This window comes from Schistocerca serialis, chromosome 4 (assembly GCF_023864345.2).
Source record: "Schistocerca serialis cubense isolate TAMUIC-IGC-003099 chromosome 4, iqSchSeri2.2, whole genome shotgun sequence".
In the NCBI taxonomy this organism is placed as follows: Eukaryota; Metazoa; Arthropoda; class Insecta; order Orthoptera; family Acrididae; genus Schistocerca; species Schistocerca serialis.
This window is the reverse complement of record NC_064641.1, coordinates 695,695,650-695,717,197: the sequence shown is the minus strand read 5'-3', so window position 1 is coordinate 695,717,197 and position 21,548 is coordinate 695,695,650. Positions and strand designations below refer to the sequence as shown.

General features: G+C 39.8%; 1 protein-coding gene across 1 annotated transcript in view; it reads right to left on the bottom strand.

The window, feature by feature from the left end:
- Window positions 1-21,548, bottom strand: part of LOC126473200 (uncharacterized) — a 111,150-nt gene that overhangs the window by 22,225 nt on the left and 67,377 nt on the right. Inside the window, exons 4-5 of the mRNA XM_050100098.1 lie at window positions 18,072-18,364; window positions 4,739-4,820 (exon numbers count right to left, since the gene is read on the bottom strand). Coding sequence (XP_049956055.1) covers window positions 4,739-4,820; window positions 18,072-18,364 — 375 coding nt within the window. The remainder of the gene's footprint in view (window positions 1-4,738; window positions 4,821-18,071; window positions 18,365-21,548) is intronic.

Sequence of the window (21,548 nt, the reverse complement as noted above, 5' to 3'; positions counted from 1 at the left end):
ATGCACCCTACAGCCCCGATCTCGCACCGTCGGATTTCCATATGTTTGGCCCAATGAAGGACGCAATCCGTGGGAGGCACTACACGGATGATGAAGAAATTATTGATGCAGTACGACGTTGGCTCCGACATCGACCAGTGGAATGGTACCGTGCAGGCATACAGGCCCTCATTTCAAGGTGGCGTAAGGCCGTAGCATTCAATGGAGATTACGTTGAAAAATAGTGTTGTGTAGCTAAACGATTGGGGAATAATCTGGTGTATTTCAAGGCTGAATAAAACAACCCCTGTTTCAGAAAAAAATGTGTTGCATTACTTATTGAACTGCCCTCGTACTAATATGAATCTTAAGTCGACATGCTAAAAGTGAGAATGCAGGAAGCATACACAATTGCACTGGTATGGAAATGTACGAGAAGAAGCAAAATTTGGAAGATAGCGAAGTAGATGACAGGTTGTTGCTCTATGATGGGCATGGTAAATCTAGAAGGTTATATTCACAATGGCGATGTCCATTTGAAGTATTGAAAGTTGAAAGCACTAATTAAAAGAAATAAGGAAACAAAATTTACTTGCCAATAGACCGAAACAATTCTTTTAAATTTCAGGTATGCTAATCTGATGGAAAATATTCCAACTTCTCATAATGGTAGCAACATACACACAATTGACATCAGCACACCTGCCACATGACTTTCCAGTTATGTAGTTTCCACCAACTTCAGCATTACACTATGATAACTTAGGTTGGTTTGGGGAAGGAGACCAGACAGCGTGGTCATCGGTCTCATCGGATTAGGGAAGGATTGGGAAGGAAGTCGGCCGTGCCCTTTCAGAGGAACCATCCCGGCATTTGCCTGGAATGATTTAGGGAAATCACGGAAAACCTAAATCAGGATGGCCGGACGCGGGATTGAACCATCGTCCTCCCGAATGCGAGTCCAGTGTCTAACCACTGCGCCACCCCGCTCGGTTGATAACTTAGAACAAGTCTACATATACCGTACCACATGGAGAACTGTGATGTATGTAAACCTGGACTCTAAAGCAGAGCAATTTCAAAAAGTCTGAATGATACGTAATGCAGCAGTACAAAGGTGCAGAGAGACATACTACAACAACTGAATGTAGGATTAATAGTGTGTCGGTTATTAGATCAACAGGTAACACATGATGAAGAAAAAATTACAAGTCTGCACCAATTAGTACAACAGCTGACAAAGCATGAGAGATTAAGAAAAAGAGGAGTCTCAGGCCAGGTAAGTAAAATACTTTTTGGCAGACTAGATGAAGCAGATGCAGCATACAACAAGGAACATATAAATACCATGGAAATGGAAGGACCTCCAAGGTTGATGAAAAAATGTGGCAGTGGTGAGGACCACATTGTCTGGAGTAAATAGAATTGTTTATGCTTTAGAAGCAAATGAGCATGTCCCAAAGATGGGTGGAAACAGTGGAGTGTTTCATGAAAACACAGACGTGGGGTTTAAGAGGGTAGCTCCATTCATTACCGTAACAGAACAGTTATTGCAGCTGTCAGTGATATTTGGCCAGATATAGGAGGAATATGAGCAAATGAACGCAATTGCAAATGCACAAAAGAGGATACTGCAGCCTCATGTAATGAATCCTGTACAGATTGTGAAATATTTAAGTTTGATATGTGATGAACTAAAAGACATTAAGTTTTCTGTTCCTCTTGCTGAATAATCTGGTTATTTACTATTAAGAATAACTGAGTTAAATGGTTTTCATTCGGTTGTATATTAGGATATGTAATCAATATCTTGTTTACTGATAACTATGCTTTTAATTTGTACAGAGTACTTCCATTATCTACAGAAATTCCTCAAATGAAGGAAAATACGTTTATAGAGTTCTTGCTGACAGAAAAGTCCAAACAGCAATATGTGAAACTTTCGATGGAGCAGTTGAACTGTAAAGAAGAGAGAAAAAAAATAAGACGACTGTGTAGACAGTTCTTCACATTAATATCAATCTTTGACCCAGAAGAGTGTGAAGCAAAATTATTGCAACCAATAAGAGAAATCCTAGAAGATTCCTTGACAAAACAGTCCCACTGAATCAAAGCACTGGACACATCTGAACAGTAATGAATGGTTATACTTAGCTGCAAAGGAGTTTTATGTGAGAAAGAAGCATCTAATGACCTAGTAATGGAAGATACTGGTAAAATAATTTTTTATAGTAAGTGCAAAGATTACGGAATGAGATTATTCATACAGATAATGTGATTCTCAGTTAAAACCACAAAGAACGACATAATACCACAAATCAGTTTAGAATCAGACTGCTGAATTGTAAATGAAGGGAAGGAAAATATTTCTGTGTTAAGATTAGACTTATCATTAGACACTGATCACATTAGTTATAGTAATGTGTTGTTGTAAGCATTGAAAATTTTGTAAAAAGTATCCCAGAAGTATATGGAAATACTTTGATGATCTTGATTGTTGTGGGAAAATACATGTATGAACCACTATTTTAAATCAACGTCCCGAGATCAGTATAGCTCAGAGACCCCTCAACTGAGAGACTGAAATAGTTATTTATGAAAGGAGTGCTAATGAATGAGTCAATAGCCTTTAGAGATAAATGCTAAGATCAAAAGAACTTTGTAAACTACATCAGTAAAATGTAATTGTTGTCACTGAAGGAAAAGTATATGAAATCAACGTACTTTTTACAATGTGGAATAACTGAATGTAATGCATGAAATGAAATATTAATATCAATGTATAAAATGTGTTTCAATGTAATAGAAGAAACTTAAATAAAATTAGTGTAACAAAATCAACGAATGTAAAAATCTTTAATGTAGCTATGCCAAAGGCAAATAATGGCCATTTCTGTGACAGGGGAGATGTTATATCCATAAGGAAAGTCTAATCTGAAGTACAATGTATAATACCAAATTAAGCACAATGTTAGTAGCAGTGGTAACCTATTAACTCTCGGGATGTAGCATGAGGAGCCACAGATCCAGAAGCAAGCTCATGAGACACCAGGCAGATGGACAGCTGTGCATAGTAACGAGCAAAAGAGCTGTAAGATATCAACACACAAAGAGGGCCTTGTGTATTCTGACAACAGAGCCATTGGCAGAGACTAATTAGAGACAATAGGAGGACAGCATTTCTAGTTAGAGAGAGAGTGTGGGATGAAAGAGAGGGGGCCATCTGGTGGGACTGCACTAAATCATGATAAGCCAATGAAGGCTTAGGACACAGTGTATGACCATACTGAGAGAGTCATCTCTACCCCTCCATCCAGTCTCTGAAGAATGCTGAACAATAATGCACAAATACAGCCCATAATGTGGCAACCAGTGCTTCACACTAAGGCATGCCAAGCAAGTGCAGGGAAAAGACTAACAAAATTTGGGAGCAGGATGCTCCAAGCATATAGTGTGGCGACCTGTCTCTGAGCAGCTTTAGAAAAGTTGTTGGCAGGAGCTGCAGGCAGGCAGGCAGGCATCTAGGTGGATTTAGTGAGAGTCCACTGCAGAGTTAGCAACTGGATCAGATGCACAGTTAGGCAGCAGCCAAAGGACTGTATTTTGTGGTGTGGGTTTCCTTAAAGCAGAAGGAATGGTGTTAGTCAGTCACCATCTCTGTATCAGACTTGACCATTTTGTGGACACATCTTATCTAGAGCAACTGGGTTGATTTGCTTAAATTTAAATAAATCTCAAATTGTTGAATGTTCTGAAGAGTTAAATTCAATTAACTCCAGCCTTTTACCTATCACAAAGGAGACTGCAACATCTTAGCCAGGTCGAAGTCTCCCTCACACTATGGTCAACCAGCTGAGTCTTTTGTTACAAACCGTGTCACTCAATCACAGGCAAAAACCCACATTTGGGACATGACAACAGGCACTTTGCTTTGTTTAAAACTGTATAAAATGTATAGATGAAGAAATCAATATGAAAATTAAAATTCATTATATAACATCTCATTGTAAATACAAATAAAATATATAAATCTTTGTAAAATGTTTAAATTACTCTAATGGAGGAAAATCTTTTGCAGAATGAATCTGTAATGAGTTACAGTCTCTCAGTTCTTCATGTGGACTGGAAGATTCTGAAACACTGTGTGTTGGCACTGATCCCAAGCTACACATTGGTTTGATATAATCTGATAACATAATTTGTTTTGGATGTGAATTGTGTTTTCTAAGAGAACTCCACGAAAGATTTTCCTTTGGAGTGGTAAAATTGGTTGGTGAGGATGGCAAACTACACCAATACTCTTTTGTCCTTTTAGTTCCCGACTTAAACTGCGCACCTAAGGCCTTACGTGACGAATCTTGCTTTTTCTGATAACCCTGTTTCCACCTTGAAGTGTCTCTCTCCTCACATAAGAAATCTGGTGAGGCTGGCAAATCAAAAATGTTTGAAGCTGCAATAGATTTGACTTTACTGTTTTGTCTAGACATCTGAGATGTGTAGGAGTTGACTGCATGTACAGGCGAACTCGGTGAGCCACCAGAATACATGGATATAGGACTGTAATTGGGAACTTTCAGTTTTCGAATATCCGACCAATTAATGCACTGCTTCTGAGACTCCCTGTAAGACTGTCCCTGATCACATATCTCCGCAGATTCTACCTCCATCTTCTGTGAAGCCACATCTGGCATTGCCAGTTTGTCTTCAGTGACAGAGTGAGAGAATCCATTAACAAACTCAGTTTTTAAAAGTTTTGCACCTGGTGGACATTTATCACTGGGAATGACATCCTCTGCAAAACAGCCAGTTCCTCTTTCATGGCAAGTGATGGGAAGATCAGTCTGCAACAACAAATTAATTTCAAGAAATCAAACTGAAACAGCTGTTGACACTATCATCTACTTAATATTTGCGCTCAAGACAATCACTTCCAATGTCTAAAGAAACATACAAGGCAGCGCATAAAAAATGGGCACATGACAGCAACAGAATTAAATATTTTATTAATAGTTGGATACACAATTTCTTATAAGTTAGATAGTCTCACACGTATGTCATCATCTTGGTTTCCAATTATTGTCAAATGTCTAATACTATTGTGTGATTAAAATAACTTGCGACTTGACAGTGTAGGGGACACAGTCAATTAGTCAGGTAACTACAGTGACAAACTAGCTTTCCCTACCAAATCACCAAAAGGTGGGCAGGTATAGTACACCATGCTGCGAGTGAACAGTAGCATGTGGTGCTGATCATTTGCTTCCAGGTTTTCTCAGCTCTCATACGCAATTATAATGTACTCGAGTACTGAAGTATCCTGTGTTCGTCAGCTGTTGTTGTGGACTAATCATTTTGTAATAATGTTGTTTTCGTAGCTATTTCATACATTTGAACACAAGGATCACCTGAAACATCTGCATCTGCATCTACATCTACACGATTACTCTGCTAGTCACAATAAAGTGCCTGGCAGAGCATTCAATGAACCATTGTCAAGCTGTCTGTCTACCATTCCACTCTCTTATGGCACATGGGAAAAACGAGCACTTAAATTTTTCTGTGCGAGCCCCGATTTCTCTTATTTTATTGTGATGACAATTTCTCCCTATGTAGGCGAGTCCCAACAGAATGTTTTCACAATCAGAGAAGAAAACTGGTGATTGAAATTTCATGAGAAGATCCCGTCGCAGCAAAAAACACCTTTGTTTTAATGATTGCCAATCCAATTCACGTATCATGTCTGTGGCACTATCTCCCCTACTCTGCGATAATACAAAATGAGCTGCCCTTCTTTTAACTTTTTCAATGCCATCCGTCAGTCCCACCTGATGCATATCCCACACTGCACGGCAGTACTGCAGAACAGGGCGGACAAGTGTGGTGTAAGCAGTCTCTTTAATAGATCTGTTGCACCTTCTAAGTGTTCTGCAATGAATCACAGTCTTCGGTTTGCTCTACCCACAACATTATCTATGTGACCGTTCCAATTTAGGTTATTTGTAATTGTAATCCCTAAGTATTTAGTCTAATTTACAGCCTTCAAGTTTGTGTGAACTATTGTGTAATCTAAATTTAGCAGATTTCTTTTAGTACTCATGTGAGTAACTTCACACTTTTCTTTATTCAGGGTAAATTGCCACTTTTCGCACCATATTTATATCTTATCTAAATCATTTTGCAAGTAATTTTGATCATCTGATGACTTTACAAGACGGTAAATGACAGCATCGTCTGCAAACAATCTATGTGGGCTACTCAGATAGTCTCATACATCATTAATATAGATATGGAACAACAGAGGGCCTATAACACTTCCTTGGGGAACGCCGGATATTACTTTTGTTTTGCTCGATGCCCTTCCATCTATTACTATGAATTGTGACCTTTCTGACAGAAAATCACAAATCCAGTCGCACAACTGAGGCGATATTCCACAGACACGCAGCTTGGTTAGAAGACACTTTTGAGGAATGGTGTCCAAAGCCTTCTGGAAATCTAAAAATATGGAATCAATTTGACATCATTACTTCATGATTATAAAGAGCTAGTTGTGTTTCACAAGAATGATATTTTCTGAATCCGTGCTGACTATGCGTCAATAAATCATTTTCTCCAAGGTAATTCATAACGTCTGAACACAGTATATGTTCCAAATCCCTAATGCAAATTGACATTAGTGATATGGGCCTGTAGTTCAGCAGATTACTCCTGTTTCCCTTTTTGGATGTTGGTGTGACTTGAGCAATTTCCCAGTCTTTAAATACGGATCTCTCTGTGAGTGAGCATTTGTAAATAACTTAAATATGGAGCTATTGTATCAGCATACTCTGGAAGGAACCTGAGTGATATACAACCTGGGCAGGAGGTTTTACCTTTATTAAGTGATTTAAGCTGCTTTGCTACACCGAGGATATCTACTTCTGTGTTTCTCATTTTGGCAGTTGTTCTTGATTGGAATTCAGGAATATTTACTTCATCTTCTTTGGTGAAGGCATTTCAGAAAACCGTATTAAATAACTCTGCTTTAGTGGCACAGTCATCAGTGACTTCACCATTGTTATCACGCAGTGGAGGTACTGATTGCGTCTTGCCACTTGTGTGCTTTAGGTATGACCAGATTCTCTTTGGGTTTTCTGCCAGATTCCGAGACAGAGTTTCGCTGTGGAAATTATTATAAGCATCTCGCACTCAAGTATGCGCTGTCTTTCGAACTTCAGCAAAACTTTGCCAATCTTGGGGATTTTGCATTCTTTTAAATTTGGCATTCAGCCTAGCAGCAACTGCCTTGTGGTCGCTAATCCCTGTATCCATCATGATACTCCCTATTTGTCCAGGATTATTTGTTGCTAAGAGGTCAAGTATGCTTTAGCAACCATTTATGCTTCAATTGGGCTCATGAACTAATTGTTCAAAATAATTTTCTGAGAAAGCATTCAGTACAATTTCAGATAAGGTTTATGCCTGCCGCCGGCTTAAACATATAATTTTCCCAACATATCGAGAGTAGATTACGGTCACCACCGACTATAACTATCTGAAATGAGACTCAAGTCTTCTTTCAACTGTTGAGCAACTATATCTTCTGAGTCAGGGGGTTGGTAAAACGATCCAATTAATAGTTCAGTCCGATTGTCAGATATAACCTCTACCCATATATTTCGCAGGAACTATCTACTGCAATTTCACTACAAGGTAAACTACTTCTGACAGCAATACTCCCCCCGTCAACTGTATTTAACCTATCCTTTCTGAACACTGTTAGGTCATTTGAAAAAATTTCGGCTGAGCTTATTTCTGTACCAGTAACTATTTTAGCTTCAGTGCTTTCTATTAGGGCTTGGAGCTCTGGTTCTTTCCCAACACAGGTACGACAATTTACAACTACAACACTGATAATTTCTACAACTACCTTACTATGTTTTACCTGCCCCCTTTTAGATGGATGCCCTTTCTGTGGTTTCCTGAGACCCTTCAAGCCAAAAAAATGACCAGTCCCTTCCACACAGGCCCCACTACCTGTGTAGCCACTTCCTGTGTGTAGTCAGACGCAGTCATCCAAGAATACGGTCACCTGCTTCAAGAGTATTGAGGATGGAAAGTGGAATTACAATCTACGACCAAAGCCGTGAATTTGTGAGCAGTGTGTGCAAGTACTTTTAACTGGGATGTAATATTTGTGGACTCATTCTAGATGTTAAATAAGTGGAGGACAGAACAGGCCTGAACATTTATTGTCTATGATGCTGAGAACTAAAGAAAATGGGAAGGAAGTAGGTTGGGAAAAGTTGGCAAGAAAAGTAGTTATGACAGATGAGTAACCAAGATGGATGCATTCCATCAGTATACAATACGCAGACAAGTAGATGGTTACCATCAATGCCAGGAATACCCTACTTCAACAAAATTCTTTTCAGGTTGAAAGAAACTGTGTTTGGTTTCTGTCATGAGAGGTTTTCATCTCTGACATCTATTATCAAAAGAAGCGACAGTGTCTCAGAGATGTCAGTATTTGTATGTCATTAGATACATTTTGTTTGGAGACACTGATTTGCTAAGACATGGGTCAATGTATGTCACACATTAACAAAAACCTAGGTGAATCACACAGTACAAGTAATAACACAAGCACCAAAAGGTCAGTTTTACTGGATAATCATCCTTCACATTGTCTCAGTTCACAGCTTCATACCTAACTGCTTGTTGCTGTTTACTTCCATGAAGCAAAGCAACTATCATGAGGAACTGAGCACCATTGTTCTCACAGAATGGTTTGCTAATTTTCTGCTAAAAGCACATGCAGCCCGAAAAAAGTATGATCCACAGATTTCAGCTGTATTTTTAATAATATGCATCTAGCAACTAATAACCAAACCCAAAAAAGTCGACTAACATTAAGCGTTCTAAGAGTGTAATTTTCTTGCTCAGTGACAAACATATTTACAGAGACAGTACTATTTTAATACGTGCTTAATTTTAATTGTCATCACTGAATTTGGCCACGAGTTAAGTGAACTTAGCCCCTTACCTCAGAAGCAGAAGAGAACCCACTGCGGGATTAGAGAATGTGAGGGAGTAATGTTTCATTGTATGTCTTCCGGTACTGACAACTGAAGAGTGTGTATGACTCTACCTATCAGCTGCTACAGTACAAATTTTGACCCATAAGTAACATGGATTTGTGTGCGCACATTACAGAAATGTGCATCTTTAAAGGCGGTACATTTTTGTGAAAGGAATATGAAATTAAATTAAGGCTGTTGTAATACAAGACAGAATGTAGAAAAACACACATTCTAAACATTTAGTGAACATTTATGATCATGTCTCATATTACATAATGCATTTAAATATGAACTACAGTCACTGTTATTAATCAATCATCCACCCACATACGCAAAACAATACTTCATCGAGCAATTACAGTGTCATCTTTGGTATCCCTGAGGTGCAACAACTTGAAACAGAGATCAGTTGACATGAAGTGTTCCAAGTGAAGCTGCCTTTTAACAATCGGTAACACACTAATTTATGTCAGTTACCAACTAATAACAAGATCAGTACATACAGGGCTTGAGGTGCCACCCTACAACTTCAGTACTGGCTCCTGAACAAAAACGTTTGACAATCACTGAAGTAGGGCCAGGCTTCCTCCGTACCATACCCACTTCCACCCGATATAACATCATCTATGCATCCAGGTAAAAATAATGTGGCCAAAAACAATAAAAAAAAAATTCTTACAGAATTCAGGCTAAGAAGCTACTGCAAAAGTATCGTAGGCCTGGTCCTTGTATGGTTGCTGGAAAAATAGATCAAATAGATGTTGTAGGAAAGTTCTTGTAGAATATAAATATTTTTGGATTAAAGGAGACAACTCACAGAAATCCAAACGTGTTCTCAACAGGTACACACAAAAGAAATAACGAACAATGCTTACTAGCTTTTGGAATTATCCTTTGATGAACTGCAACCCCCCCCCCCCCCCTTCCCCCCTCCACACGTGAGAGCGCGCATGCACGCGGGTGCAGGCGCGCACGCACCTACATGGTGAATGAATGCTACAATAATGGCAGGTGGTGGACTGGTTGTGGTGGGTAGGGTGGGTAAAGAAAGAGTTGGCTAATGGCTCGGAGGGAGGCATGCAGATTTCTGGCTGGGATTTAGGAGGGAGAAGTGGTGGGTGTATGGACTTTCATGACTATAGCAGCCAATGAGAAGCAGTACATGTTCAAGGCAGCATGGGCGATGTGAATTAGAAGAGGGTGACAGGACATAGGAAGGGTAAACAATTGGGTGGAGGGTGTGGAGACAGTGGGTCATCTGAGATTGAGGCCAGGACAACTACAGAAGCAGATGATGTGTTGTAAGGATAACACCCATCTGCATAGTTCAGAGAATCTGGTGGTGGAGGGAAGGATCCAGATGGCTCAAGCTGTGAAACAGCCATTGATTGTGTTCAGCTCCATGATGTGACAATAGTTTGGTGTTGGCCATTCATTCTGGTGGGCAGTTGGCTTATAGCAATACCATGTGAAAGGCTGTGCAGGTTTGCAGCAGAGTTGGTGTATGATTCAACTGCCTTAAAAGGTGGCCCAGCCTCTGATGGGGTAGGATAGTCCTTTGGCAGGCCTGGAGGTGCTGGGTGGGTGGATTGGACAAGTCTTGCACCTTGGTCTGTCTCAGGAATGTGATCCCTGTAACAAGGATTTGGGTGTGAGAGTGGCATAAGAATGGATTAGGATGTTCTACATCTACATTTATACTCCGCAAGCCACCCAACGGTAGGTGGTGGAGGGCACTTTACGTGCCACTGTCATTACCTCCCTTTCCTGTTCCAGTCGCGTATGGTTCGCGGGAAGAACGACTGCCTGAAAGCCTCCGTGCGCACTCTAATCTCTCTAATTTTACATTCGTGATCTCCTCGGGAGGTATAAGTAGGGGGAAGCAATATATTCGATACCTCATCCAGAAACGCACCCTCTCGAAACCTGGCGAGCAATCTACACCGCGATGCAGAGCGCCTCTCTTGCAGAGTCTACCACTTGAGTTTATTAAACATCTCCGTAACGCTATCACGGTTACCAAATAACCCTGTGACGAAACGCGCCGCTCTTCTTTGGATCTTCTCTATCTCCTCCGTCAAACCGATCTGGTACGGATCCCCAGGTTGTGTAGGTTGATGGGCAAATGAACGCCAGTTTAGGAGGGATGGGAACAATCTTGGGTAGGATGACCCTTGTTTCAGGGCAGAATGAGAGATAAAGCCCTGGCAAAGGATATAGTAGCTGTTTCTTGGGGTTGAAGGGAGGATCGGGGTGTGTGTGAGGAATGGCACAAGGAATCTGACTGGGGACTAGGTTTCTTTTGGGGGAGTTCTTGTCACCGCAGACATATTGTCCATAGGTAGCTAGGCTGAATGGAAGGCACTTCATTGACATCTTCATATCTGGACTCAGGCCCAAGGCCCTATGCACATTCCTTTAAAACCTCTACACATTTTCTCCCATCCACTTCACTTCACCTGGTTCTCCTCTAAACTACACATCACCTTCTTGGACATTGACTTCCACCTTTCTGAAGGCTCCATCCACACCTCCGTCCACATTGAACTCACCAATCACCAACAGCACATGCATTTTGGACAGCTGCCACCCCTTCCACACACACACACACACACACACACACACACACACACACACACACACAAAACACCCTCTCCCACACAACCTATCCACCTGTGGACTATATATCTGCAGTGACGAGAAATACCTTGATAGTATGCTGAGGGTCTAACAAAGGCCTTCAAAGACAGGCAATACAACCCAAACCTAGTCCACAAACAAATTTCCTATGCCATATTTTCACATAAATCTAATCCTCCCACCATCCCCCAGAATCAGCTAGAAAGGAGCACCCCACTCTTCGCTCAATATCACCCTGGACTGGAACAACTGAACCATAGCCTTCACCAGGATTTTGATTATCTCTCATTCTGCCCTGAAATGGAGGGCCTCCCACTGAACATTCTTCTCACCCCTCCTAAAATTGTGTCTCATCACCCACCCAACAACATCACATCGTAGTCCATCCCTATGCCACTCCCACTCCCAACCTCTTGTCACACGATTATAATCCTTGTGGCATATCAAGGTGCAAGACCCTGTCCAATTCACCACCTATTCCAGTCCTGTCAAACGACTATCCTACCCCACCAGAGGCTCGGCCACCTGTGAAAGCAGTCATATCATATACTAACTCTGTTGCAAACACTGTGCAGCCTTTTACACTGGAATGACTACCAACCAGCAGGCCAACAGGATGAACGGCCACAGTTAAGCTGTTAAGAACAAAACTGACATCGGGGGGGCACAACTTGCAGTTTAACACAACAGGTTCAATTTCAATGGCTGTTTCACAGCCCGAGCCACCTGGATCCTTGCCTCTGTCACCAGTTTCTCTGAACTACACAGAAGTGACTTATCCTTACAACACATCCTCTGCTCCCATAGTCAACCTGGTCTCAATCTCAGATGGTCCACTACCCCTACACCTTTCACTCCACATTTTCCATTATGTCTGTCCTATTGCCCCTCCAAATTCACATCCCCACATTGCCTTCAGCATGTGCTATTTCCTGCCAGCTGCTACAATCATACAAGTCCGTATACCAACCATGCCTCCTTCCTTCCCACATTCCCTGCTGGCAAGATGGCTGCATCCCTCCAAGCTGTTAGCCTCACCCCCAGGCCCTCTCCTTGCCTCCTGCCTTCCTCTCTCTCTACCCAGACCACCCAACACTATCTCCACAACTAGTCCACCTGCCATTAAGACTAGCTGGCACTATATAGTGTGTGTGTGTGTGTGTAGACCTCCGAAAGCTAGCAAGTTTTCTTCCTTTTGTGTCTTCCTATAGACAACTCAACGCATCTGCTTTTGAGTGAGTGGTCTTCTTTAATCATAAGATCAAATAGAAGATCATTTCTGTCAACTCTTGCACTAGTTTCAGATCTGATGAAACGGACAGACATTCTTCGACTTCCATTGCACCGATTATACCATAGTTGCAATTTTTTCTGAAATATTCATTGATGTTATTGCCCTGTTCATCACAGTCATTTGTTTATTACTTAACAATGTTTCTCTGATGGCCAGCTAATGATCATGCATCAAAAGTGAGTGACACACATGCTGGCAAAAATGTGCCCCTTTGCTTGCTCTACTCAGACCTGCCAAAAGTCTCAAGTTATTTTAATTGCAGAATAAGACTCTACTTAATGTCACTAATTGCACTTTTATTTATGAAATGAAATCTGCCAAACTTAGATTCCAATGATAATTAACTAATTATGCTAGAAATCTAACTTGCACATACTTAGAAAGGTACTTAAGTTTACATGTTTGTTTAATATCAAGTTCATAAACATATGTTTTATCTCTCAAAGTTTTCAGTAGGTAAAATCATCATATTTCAAAGCCACCTGGCTAATTCTTGCAGTTCTGTAGCAGCAAATTTTTCCTTGCCTGTGAGGGCTCACCAGCAGCAAACAATAAAGTTACAAAGATCTTAACAGAAGAAGACATTTTCCACTTTAGCTTCTTAGCACTAAAAGAATTAAAAATACAGTGAATTTTGGTATTGTTGGGCAACCTTTCAAAATGGCATGTTGAAGCTGTTCCATGTCAAATATTTGAGTGAATTACTAAATTATTCTAGTAATTTCATGTACTACCCTTACTAAACTTCATTGGACCCTATCATATTTGGGCAGGTTGGCTGTCATAAAGTCATAAAAATTGAAAAATGGCCAAACACCACTTAAGACAGGTAGATATTTGTATCTGAGAAGTGGCACAAATCCTAGTTCCACTGTTCACTACTACACAGCACAAAGAGAACGAAATGTTATTACACTAAACAAAACTACTACGCACCTCGGTAATCAGGTGGTTTATGTTCAACTGCTTATAGCAGTCAAGCCACTACCACTACCTGGTAACACTGATTACTTGTGTGCTTCACGATCTGCTGTGTGCAAACATTCACGAAATTACAATGAAATGAATACCCTTAGCTGCATATAGCCGTTGATATAAGTCAACGGGGACAGTACATATACAAAAAAACATTCATACTATCAAATTTGTAAAGTGAAGACAAAAGTAACACGGCCTGTGTGTTAAAGACTGTTTTATTTATTTATTTATTTATTGTTCCGAGGGACCAAATTAAGGAGAAGTCTCCTTGGTCATGGAACGAGTCAATACATGAAATTATAACATGATATTAGAAACAGATAAAATGAAATATAAAAAAACATATTCGGGTGACAAGTCGTAAGTTTAAATAAAGAAAATCAACAATGTAACACTGGAATTTGCTTAATTTTTTAGCTCTTCCAGGAGCTCCTCGACAGAATAGAAGGAGTGAGCCATTAGGAAACTCTTTAGTTTAGACTTAAAAGAGTTTGGGCTACTGCTAAGATTTTTGAGTTCTTGTGGTAGCTTATTGAAAATGGATACAGCAGAATACTGCACTCCCTTTCTGCACAAGAGTCAAGGAAGTGCATTCCACATGCAGATTGGATTTCTGCCTAGTATTAACTGAGTGAAAGCTGCTAACTCTTGGGAATAGGCTAATATTGCTAACAACAAACGACATTAAAGAAAATACATACTGTGAGGGCAATGTCAGAATTCCCAGACTATTGAATGGGGGTCGACAAGAGGTTCTCGAACTTACAACACACATAGCTCGAACAGCCCGTTTTTGAGCCAAAAATACCCTTTTTGAAGCAGAAGAATTACCCCAATAAATAATACCATACAGCATAAGCGTATGAAAATATGCTAAGTAGACTACTTTTCGTGTTGAAGTGTCACTTATTTCAGATACTGTTCTAATGGTAAATAAAGCAGCATTTAGTTTATGAACAAGATACTGGACATGGGCTTTCCACAACAGCTTACTATCTATCCGAACGCCTAGGAACTTGAACTGTTCCGTCTCGCTTATAATATGCCAATTCTGTTTGATCAAAATATCGGTTCTTGTTGAATTGTGAGTTAGAAACTGTAAAAACTGAGTCTTACTGTGATTTAGCATCAAATTATTTTCCACAAGCCATGAACTTATTTCATGAACTACATTATTTGATACTGTTTCAATACTACACAGAAGATACTTCACTACCAAGCTGGTATCATCAGCAAACAGAAATATTTTTGAATCACCTGTAATACTAGAAGGCATATCATTTATATAAATAAGAAACAGCAGTGGCCCCAGCGCCGACCCTTGGGGAACGCCCCACTTAACAGTGCCCCATTGGGACTGAACATCACTACCACTCTCAATATTGCGGAGAATTACCTTCTGCTTTCTGTTCTTAAAGTAAGAGGCGAACCAATTGTAAGCTACTCCCCTTACTCCATAATGGTCCAACTTCTGCAGTAATATTTTGTGGTCAACACAGTCAAAAGCCTTCGTTAAATCAAAGAAAACACCTAGTGTTCGCAACCTTTTATTTAATCCATCCAAAACCTCACAGAGAAAAGAGAATATAGCATTTTCAGTTGTTAAACCATTTCTAAAACCAAACTGAACATTTGACAGCAAATTATGTGAATTTAAATGCTCCAGTAACCTTGTATATACAACCTTCTCGATAACTTTAGCAAACACCGATGGCATAGAAATACGTCTATAATTGTCAATATTATCCCTGTCTCCCTTTTTATATAGTGGCTTCACTCCCGAGTACTTTAATTAGTCAGGAAACCGACCACTCCTAAAGGAAAAGTTACAGATATGGCTAAGTACTGGGCTAACATACATAGAACAATACTTCAGTATTCTGCTAGATACCCCATCATATCCATGAGAGTTCTTGGTCTTTAGTGATTTAATTATTACTCAATCTCCCTCTTGTCAGTATCATGGAGGAGCATTTCAGGTAACAGTCTCTGAACACTTTTTTCTAAGAGTGCTATATGATTCCCTGCTGGGACTAGGTTTCTATTTAGTTCACCTGCTATATTCAGAAAGTGATTATTAAATACTGTACATATATGTGACTTATCAGTAACATGAACATTCCCACTACTCACTGATTCTATATCCTCGACCTGTCTCTGCAGACCAGCCACTTCCTTTACGACTGACCATATGGTTTTAATTTTATCCTGAGACTAAGCTATTCTATCTGCATACCACATACTTTTTGCCTTCCTAAGAACATTTTTAAGCACCTTACAATACTGTTTGTAATGGGCTGCTGCATTTAGATTCTGACTGTTTCTAACGTTTTGATATAATTGCCACTTTGTTCTACAAGATATTTGTATCCCTCTAGTCGGCCACCCAGGCTGCCTGTTTGTGCTAGTACCAATATGGATGTGACTGCTGCAGTTCTCCAGTCCAAAAAGGTAAAAAAATATGATGAACATCAATATATTGCAAAAAGGTTGTGAAACAGTGGCAAATCTTACAAGGGTCATTCAGGTAGACTCATGTTGCCTAAAAGAATGCTTTCAGTTAAAACATTTCAACACTATATTTATACATTGTGATTGAAAGTTTACATTTAAAAGTTATTGCCGTGCCACAATTTATTCAAGAAATATTATGGGTTTACCGCGAGCTGCAAACTTTAAATTTACTCTCCAGAAAAAGTCGACTTTAGGACATACTCCACTTGGCAGCCAACCTGCCCATCCCATCAATAAGCACATGGTGTGGATGTTGCTTCTTCCTGTACTTGTGTTTTATAAAAATGCAGATTACCTACATTCCCCTCTTCAAGCTACCAATGGTACCTGAGCATAGTGGGTCAATAACACAGAATAACTGTTTATTAGACATCTTAGCATGTATCTTGCAATAATACAATATCTGTGTAGGACGACTGTTGCTTAGCAAATAGAAGATTTGCTAAATGGAAAAAAAGCCTGTAAATGAGAAGGATAAATCAGTTTAAAAGATATAAAATGGAATAAGTTCCAAAGAAAAAGCTAGAATGGAGCACAAACAAGACAGATGAAGTGAAAGGCTGGTGTTGAGACAATATTGGGGGGTTGGAATGCAGTGGGAACAGTTGTGCGAGACTCCAAAGTTAGTAACCCATTCCTGGTTTCAGAATTACATAATGGCTGGGTTCAAAACATCATCCATCAGCAAATGCCCAAATAAATGAATGTCTGGAACTGTACAAAACACACTGCTTACACTGAAGAGTGCCTACATTTTTCCCATCATTTCGTTTTTCAAATAACCACAGAACTGCTCATAAATGACAAACTGAATTTCTGCCTCACTAAAAGTTTTGAAATGCTGATAGGGGGTCACTACCAATTTCAGGTATGAAAGGAACCAAAATTCTACTCTAAATTTATACATTCAGTACTCCAGTATGGTATCACTGTATTGCAAGACATGCCTAGTTTGTACAAGACATTAAAAAACATGATGATACACATATTTTTGTATGTTTGTATCATGCAACCATATCCTATTCCATACTCAACAGAGAAGCACTGTAGCATCTTTTGGGGCAGTTATCCAAAGAGCTCCAACATTATTATCCTGAAATCAGTGCCATGTTTGGTCACCAATTTTTAAATAGAAGTTAACAAATCTGTCATTACTACAGAGAGCTGGCACATTTCCTACTTTTGAGTCAGACAAGTTAACAGAAACTACACGAAATGCATTGAAGGTGTCAAGACATGGGGGCTACAGATTGCAGAAGGCATGGTATAAGGTCAAGTGGCCTGCACTATTTCTCATTCATTGGTTTATTTGTGGACTATGATAAGCCATTTATGACACCAAAACTAAACAAAACTGGAAGGAACATCTGGAATGAATGGGAGAAATAAAGATTCCAAAGATGGCCTTACTATAGCAACCCAAAGGAAAAAAGAACATAGGACGGACAGTTAAAAGACCGGACTGAAGCGAGAACAGGTTTCTAGGCCTAAACTGTTACAGACAGAAGAAGAAGAAGACTGACCTCTTAGTACTGACTCCTCTTATGCAGAATATACAAAGGATCTCCAATATTAACTATTTTAAGTTTCTTCCACATACATACCATTTCTGGTTCGTCAGACAGCTGCAAAATTTTCCTGCGGGCTAGGCTATTCAGTAGAGCATTACGGCTAGGTTTCAGCTTTGGAGGATGCACAAAAAGTCTTGGTTGTGAATGCTTTGCACCAGGTAATACTAATTCAGTATTCGAAGCCTGAAGCTGTGAAGATGCTGATTTATTTAATGTCAAGGTTGTATGCTCTTTGTCAGAGAGAATTAATTTGTTGCTTGCTTCTTCCAGCAAATCTTCAACACCAGTATCGCAAGAAATACCATTCAATTCTTCTTGGCTGTGGCCTGAAAAATAACAAAAATGAAACATAAGCGATTGGATGTGGCAGGGAGACAGGGATCAACTAGAGTAGGCAACTTGAGCCACACGGGGAATTTTCAGTAAACTTTAAAGACCAATGTTAGACATTTAGCACCAAAAAGAAAACACACACACAAAGCAAAATCTGCCGGAAGCAAAACCATACGAGCTAAAACTTTTTCTAAACAGCTCATTAAGGAAAGTAAGAACACAAATTGAAAAACAACAACACATTTTGCTGTTCTATTAAATAAAATTGTCTTCTTATTATGCTGGTTTTTAAAATAATTAGTCATTCAGGGAAAGTTAACTTGCTTTTTTAAATTATTTAATACTTTAATTCTTAAAATGGTTTCAAGGAAAACAAGTGAAGTTAAATAGCTAGCTTTAACTTTTTGAAATAAGTACTCCATGCTAAACACTGTGGTAAAATTAATTGGTCTCTCTGTTTTTATCTAGAGGATTTCCTTTAACCTCATCTGTAAATAATTTATATCTTTATGTTGTTCATGGAAATACATCTCGCAAGCCACAGGGTGCATAACAATGCCGTGAAGAAAGATATTTTTTCAGTGTATATGGATGCTGCTAATGGAGCACCCCAAGGCTTTTTATTAGACCCTTTATTCAAAATTTTTGTAACAGATACAGTGCACTATTTGTCAGTGGCGAATGCAGTGTCTGAAATAGTCTTATTACAAGGAACTGCAAAGCTGGTTTACTGCACAAGATTTACACTACAGCATAAGAAATGGGAAGATAGTTGAGGGATCAATACCTGACGGTGTGTGGCGGAGGGTACCCTGAGTGCCTCTATCGGTTCTCCCTTCTATTCCAGTCTCTTATTGTTCGTGGAAAGAAGGATTGTCGGTATGCTTCTGTGTGGGCTCTAATCTCTCTGATTTTATCCTCATGGTCTCTTCGCGAGATATACGTAGGAGGGAGCAATATACTGCTTGACTCTTCGGTGAAGGTATGTTCTCGAAACTTTAACAAAAGCCCGTACCGAGCTACTGAGCGTCTCTCCTGTAGAGTCTTCCACTGGAGTTTATCTATCATCTCCGTAACGCTTTCGCGATTACTAAATGATCCTGTAACGAAGCGCGCTGCTCTCTGTTGGATCTTCTCTATCTCTTCTATCAACCCTATCTGGTACGGATTCCACACTGCTGAGCATATTCAAGCAGTGGGCGAACAAGCGTACTGTAACCTACTTCCTTTGTTTTCGGATTGCATTTCCTTAGGATTCTTCCAATGACTCTCAGTCTGGCATCTGCTTTACCGACGATCAACTTTATATTATCATTACATTTTAAATCATTCCTAATGCGTACTCCCGGATAATTTATGGAATTGACTGCTTCCAGTTGCTGACCTGCTATTTTGTAGCTAAATGAAAAGGGATCTATCTTTCTATGTATTCGCAGCACATTACACTTGTCCACATTGAGATTCAATTGCCATTCCCTGCACCATGCGTCAATTCGCTGCAGATCCTCCTGCATTTCAGTACAATTTTCCATTGTTACAACCTCTCGATACACCACAGCATCATCTGCAAAAAGCCTCAGTGAACTTCCGATGTCATCCACAAGGTCATTTATGTATATTGTGAATAGCAACGGTCCTATGACACTCCCCTGCGGCACACCTGAAATCTCTCTTATTTCGGGAGACTTCTCTCTCCATTGAGAATGACATGCTGCGTTCTGTTATCTAGGAACTCTTCAATCCAATCACACAATTGGTCTAATAATCCATATGCTCTCACTTTGTTCATTAAACGACTGTGGAGAATTGTATCAAACGCCTTGCGGAAGTCAAGAAACACGGCATCTACCTGTGAATCCGTGTCTATGGCCCTCTGAGTCTCGTGGACGAATAGCGCAAGCTGGGTTTCACACGACCGTCTTTTTCGAAACCCATATTGATTCCTACAGAGTAGATTTCTAGTCTCCAGAAAAGTCATTATACTCTAACATAATACGTGTTCCGAAATTCTACAACTGATTGACGTTAGAGATATAGGTCTATAGTTCTGCACATCTGTTCGATGTCCCTTCTTGAAAACGGGGATGACCTGTGCCCTTTTCCAATCCTTTTGAACGCTATGCTGTTCTAGAGACCTACGGTACACTGCTGCAAGAAGGGGGGGCAAGTTCCTTCGTGTACTCTGTGTAAAATCGAACTGGTATCCCATCAGGTCCAGCGGCCTTTCCTCTTTTGAGCAATTTTAATTGTTTCTCTATCCCTCTGTAGTCTATTTCAATATCTACCATTTTGTCATTTGTACGACAATCTAGAGAAGAAACTACAGTGCAGTCTTCCTTTGTGAAACAGCTTTGGAAAAAGACATTTAGTATTTTGGCCTTTAGTCTGTCATCCTCTGTTTCAGTACTATTTTGGTCACAGAGTGTTTGGACATTTTGTTTTGATCCACCTACCTCTTTGACATAAGACCAAAATTTCATAGGATTTTCTGCCAAGTCAGTGCATAGAACTTTACTTTCGAATTCACTGAACGCCTCTCGCATAGCCCTCCTCACACTACATTTCGCTTCGCGTAATTTTTGTTTGTCTGCAAGGCTTTGGCTATGTTTATGTTTGCTGTGAAGTTCCCTTTGCTTCGGCAGCAGTTTTCTAACTCTGTTGTTGTGCCACGGTGGCTCTTTTCCATCTCTTACGATCTTGCTTGGCACATACTCATCTAACGCATATTGTACGATGGTTTTGCACTTTGTCCACTGATCCTCAACACTATCTGTACTTGAGACAAAACTTTTGTGTTGAGCCATCAGGTACTCTGTAATCTGCTTTTTGTCACTTTTGCTAAACAGAAAAATCAGAGACATAACAAAAGCCGTAAGTATTATACTGCTATAATTACAAGTCTATGGCATTATCACACATCTTACTAAAATCAATGAACATAGGTTAGATGATTTTTCACAGTGGTAAAAGTACATGAAGTACTGAAAAAATAATAAGCAAATGCTACATTTAAGAGTTTTTTGGGGTTGCTGGAATAGTGGAACAGTATTATATGCACACTATTCAGATATCAAAAGGCTTGTATGATTTGGTTTGATGTTCAGGGGCCGCACAGTTTTAAGAAAACAATCATTTATACTTCAGAAATAAGTGAACAGGATAACGAATGGTTTTAAG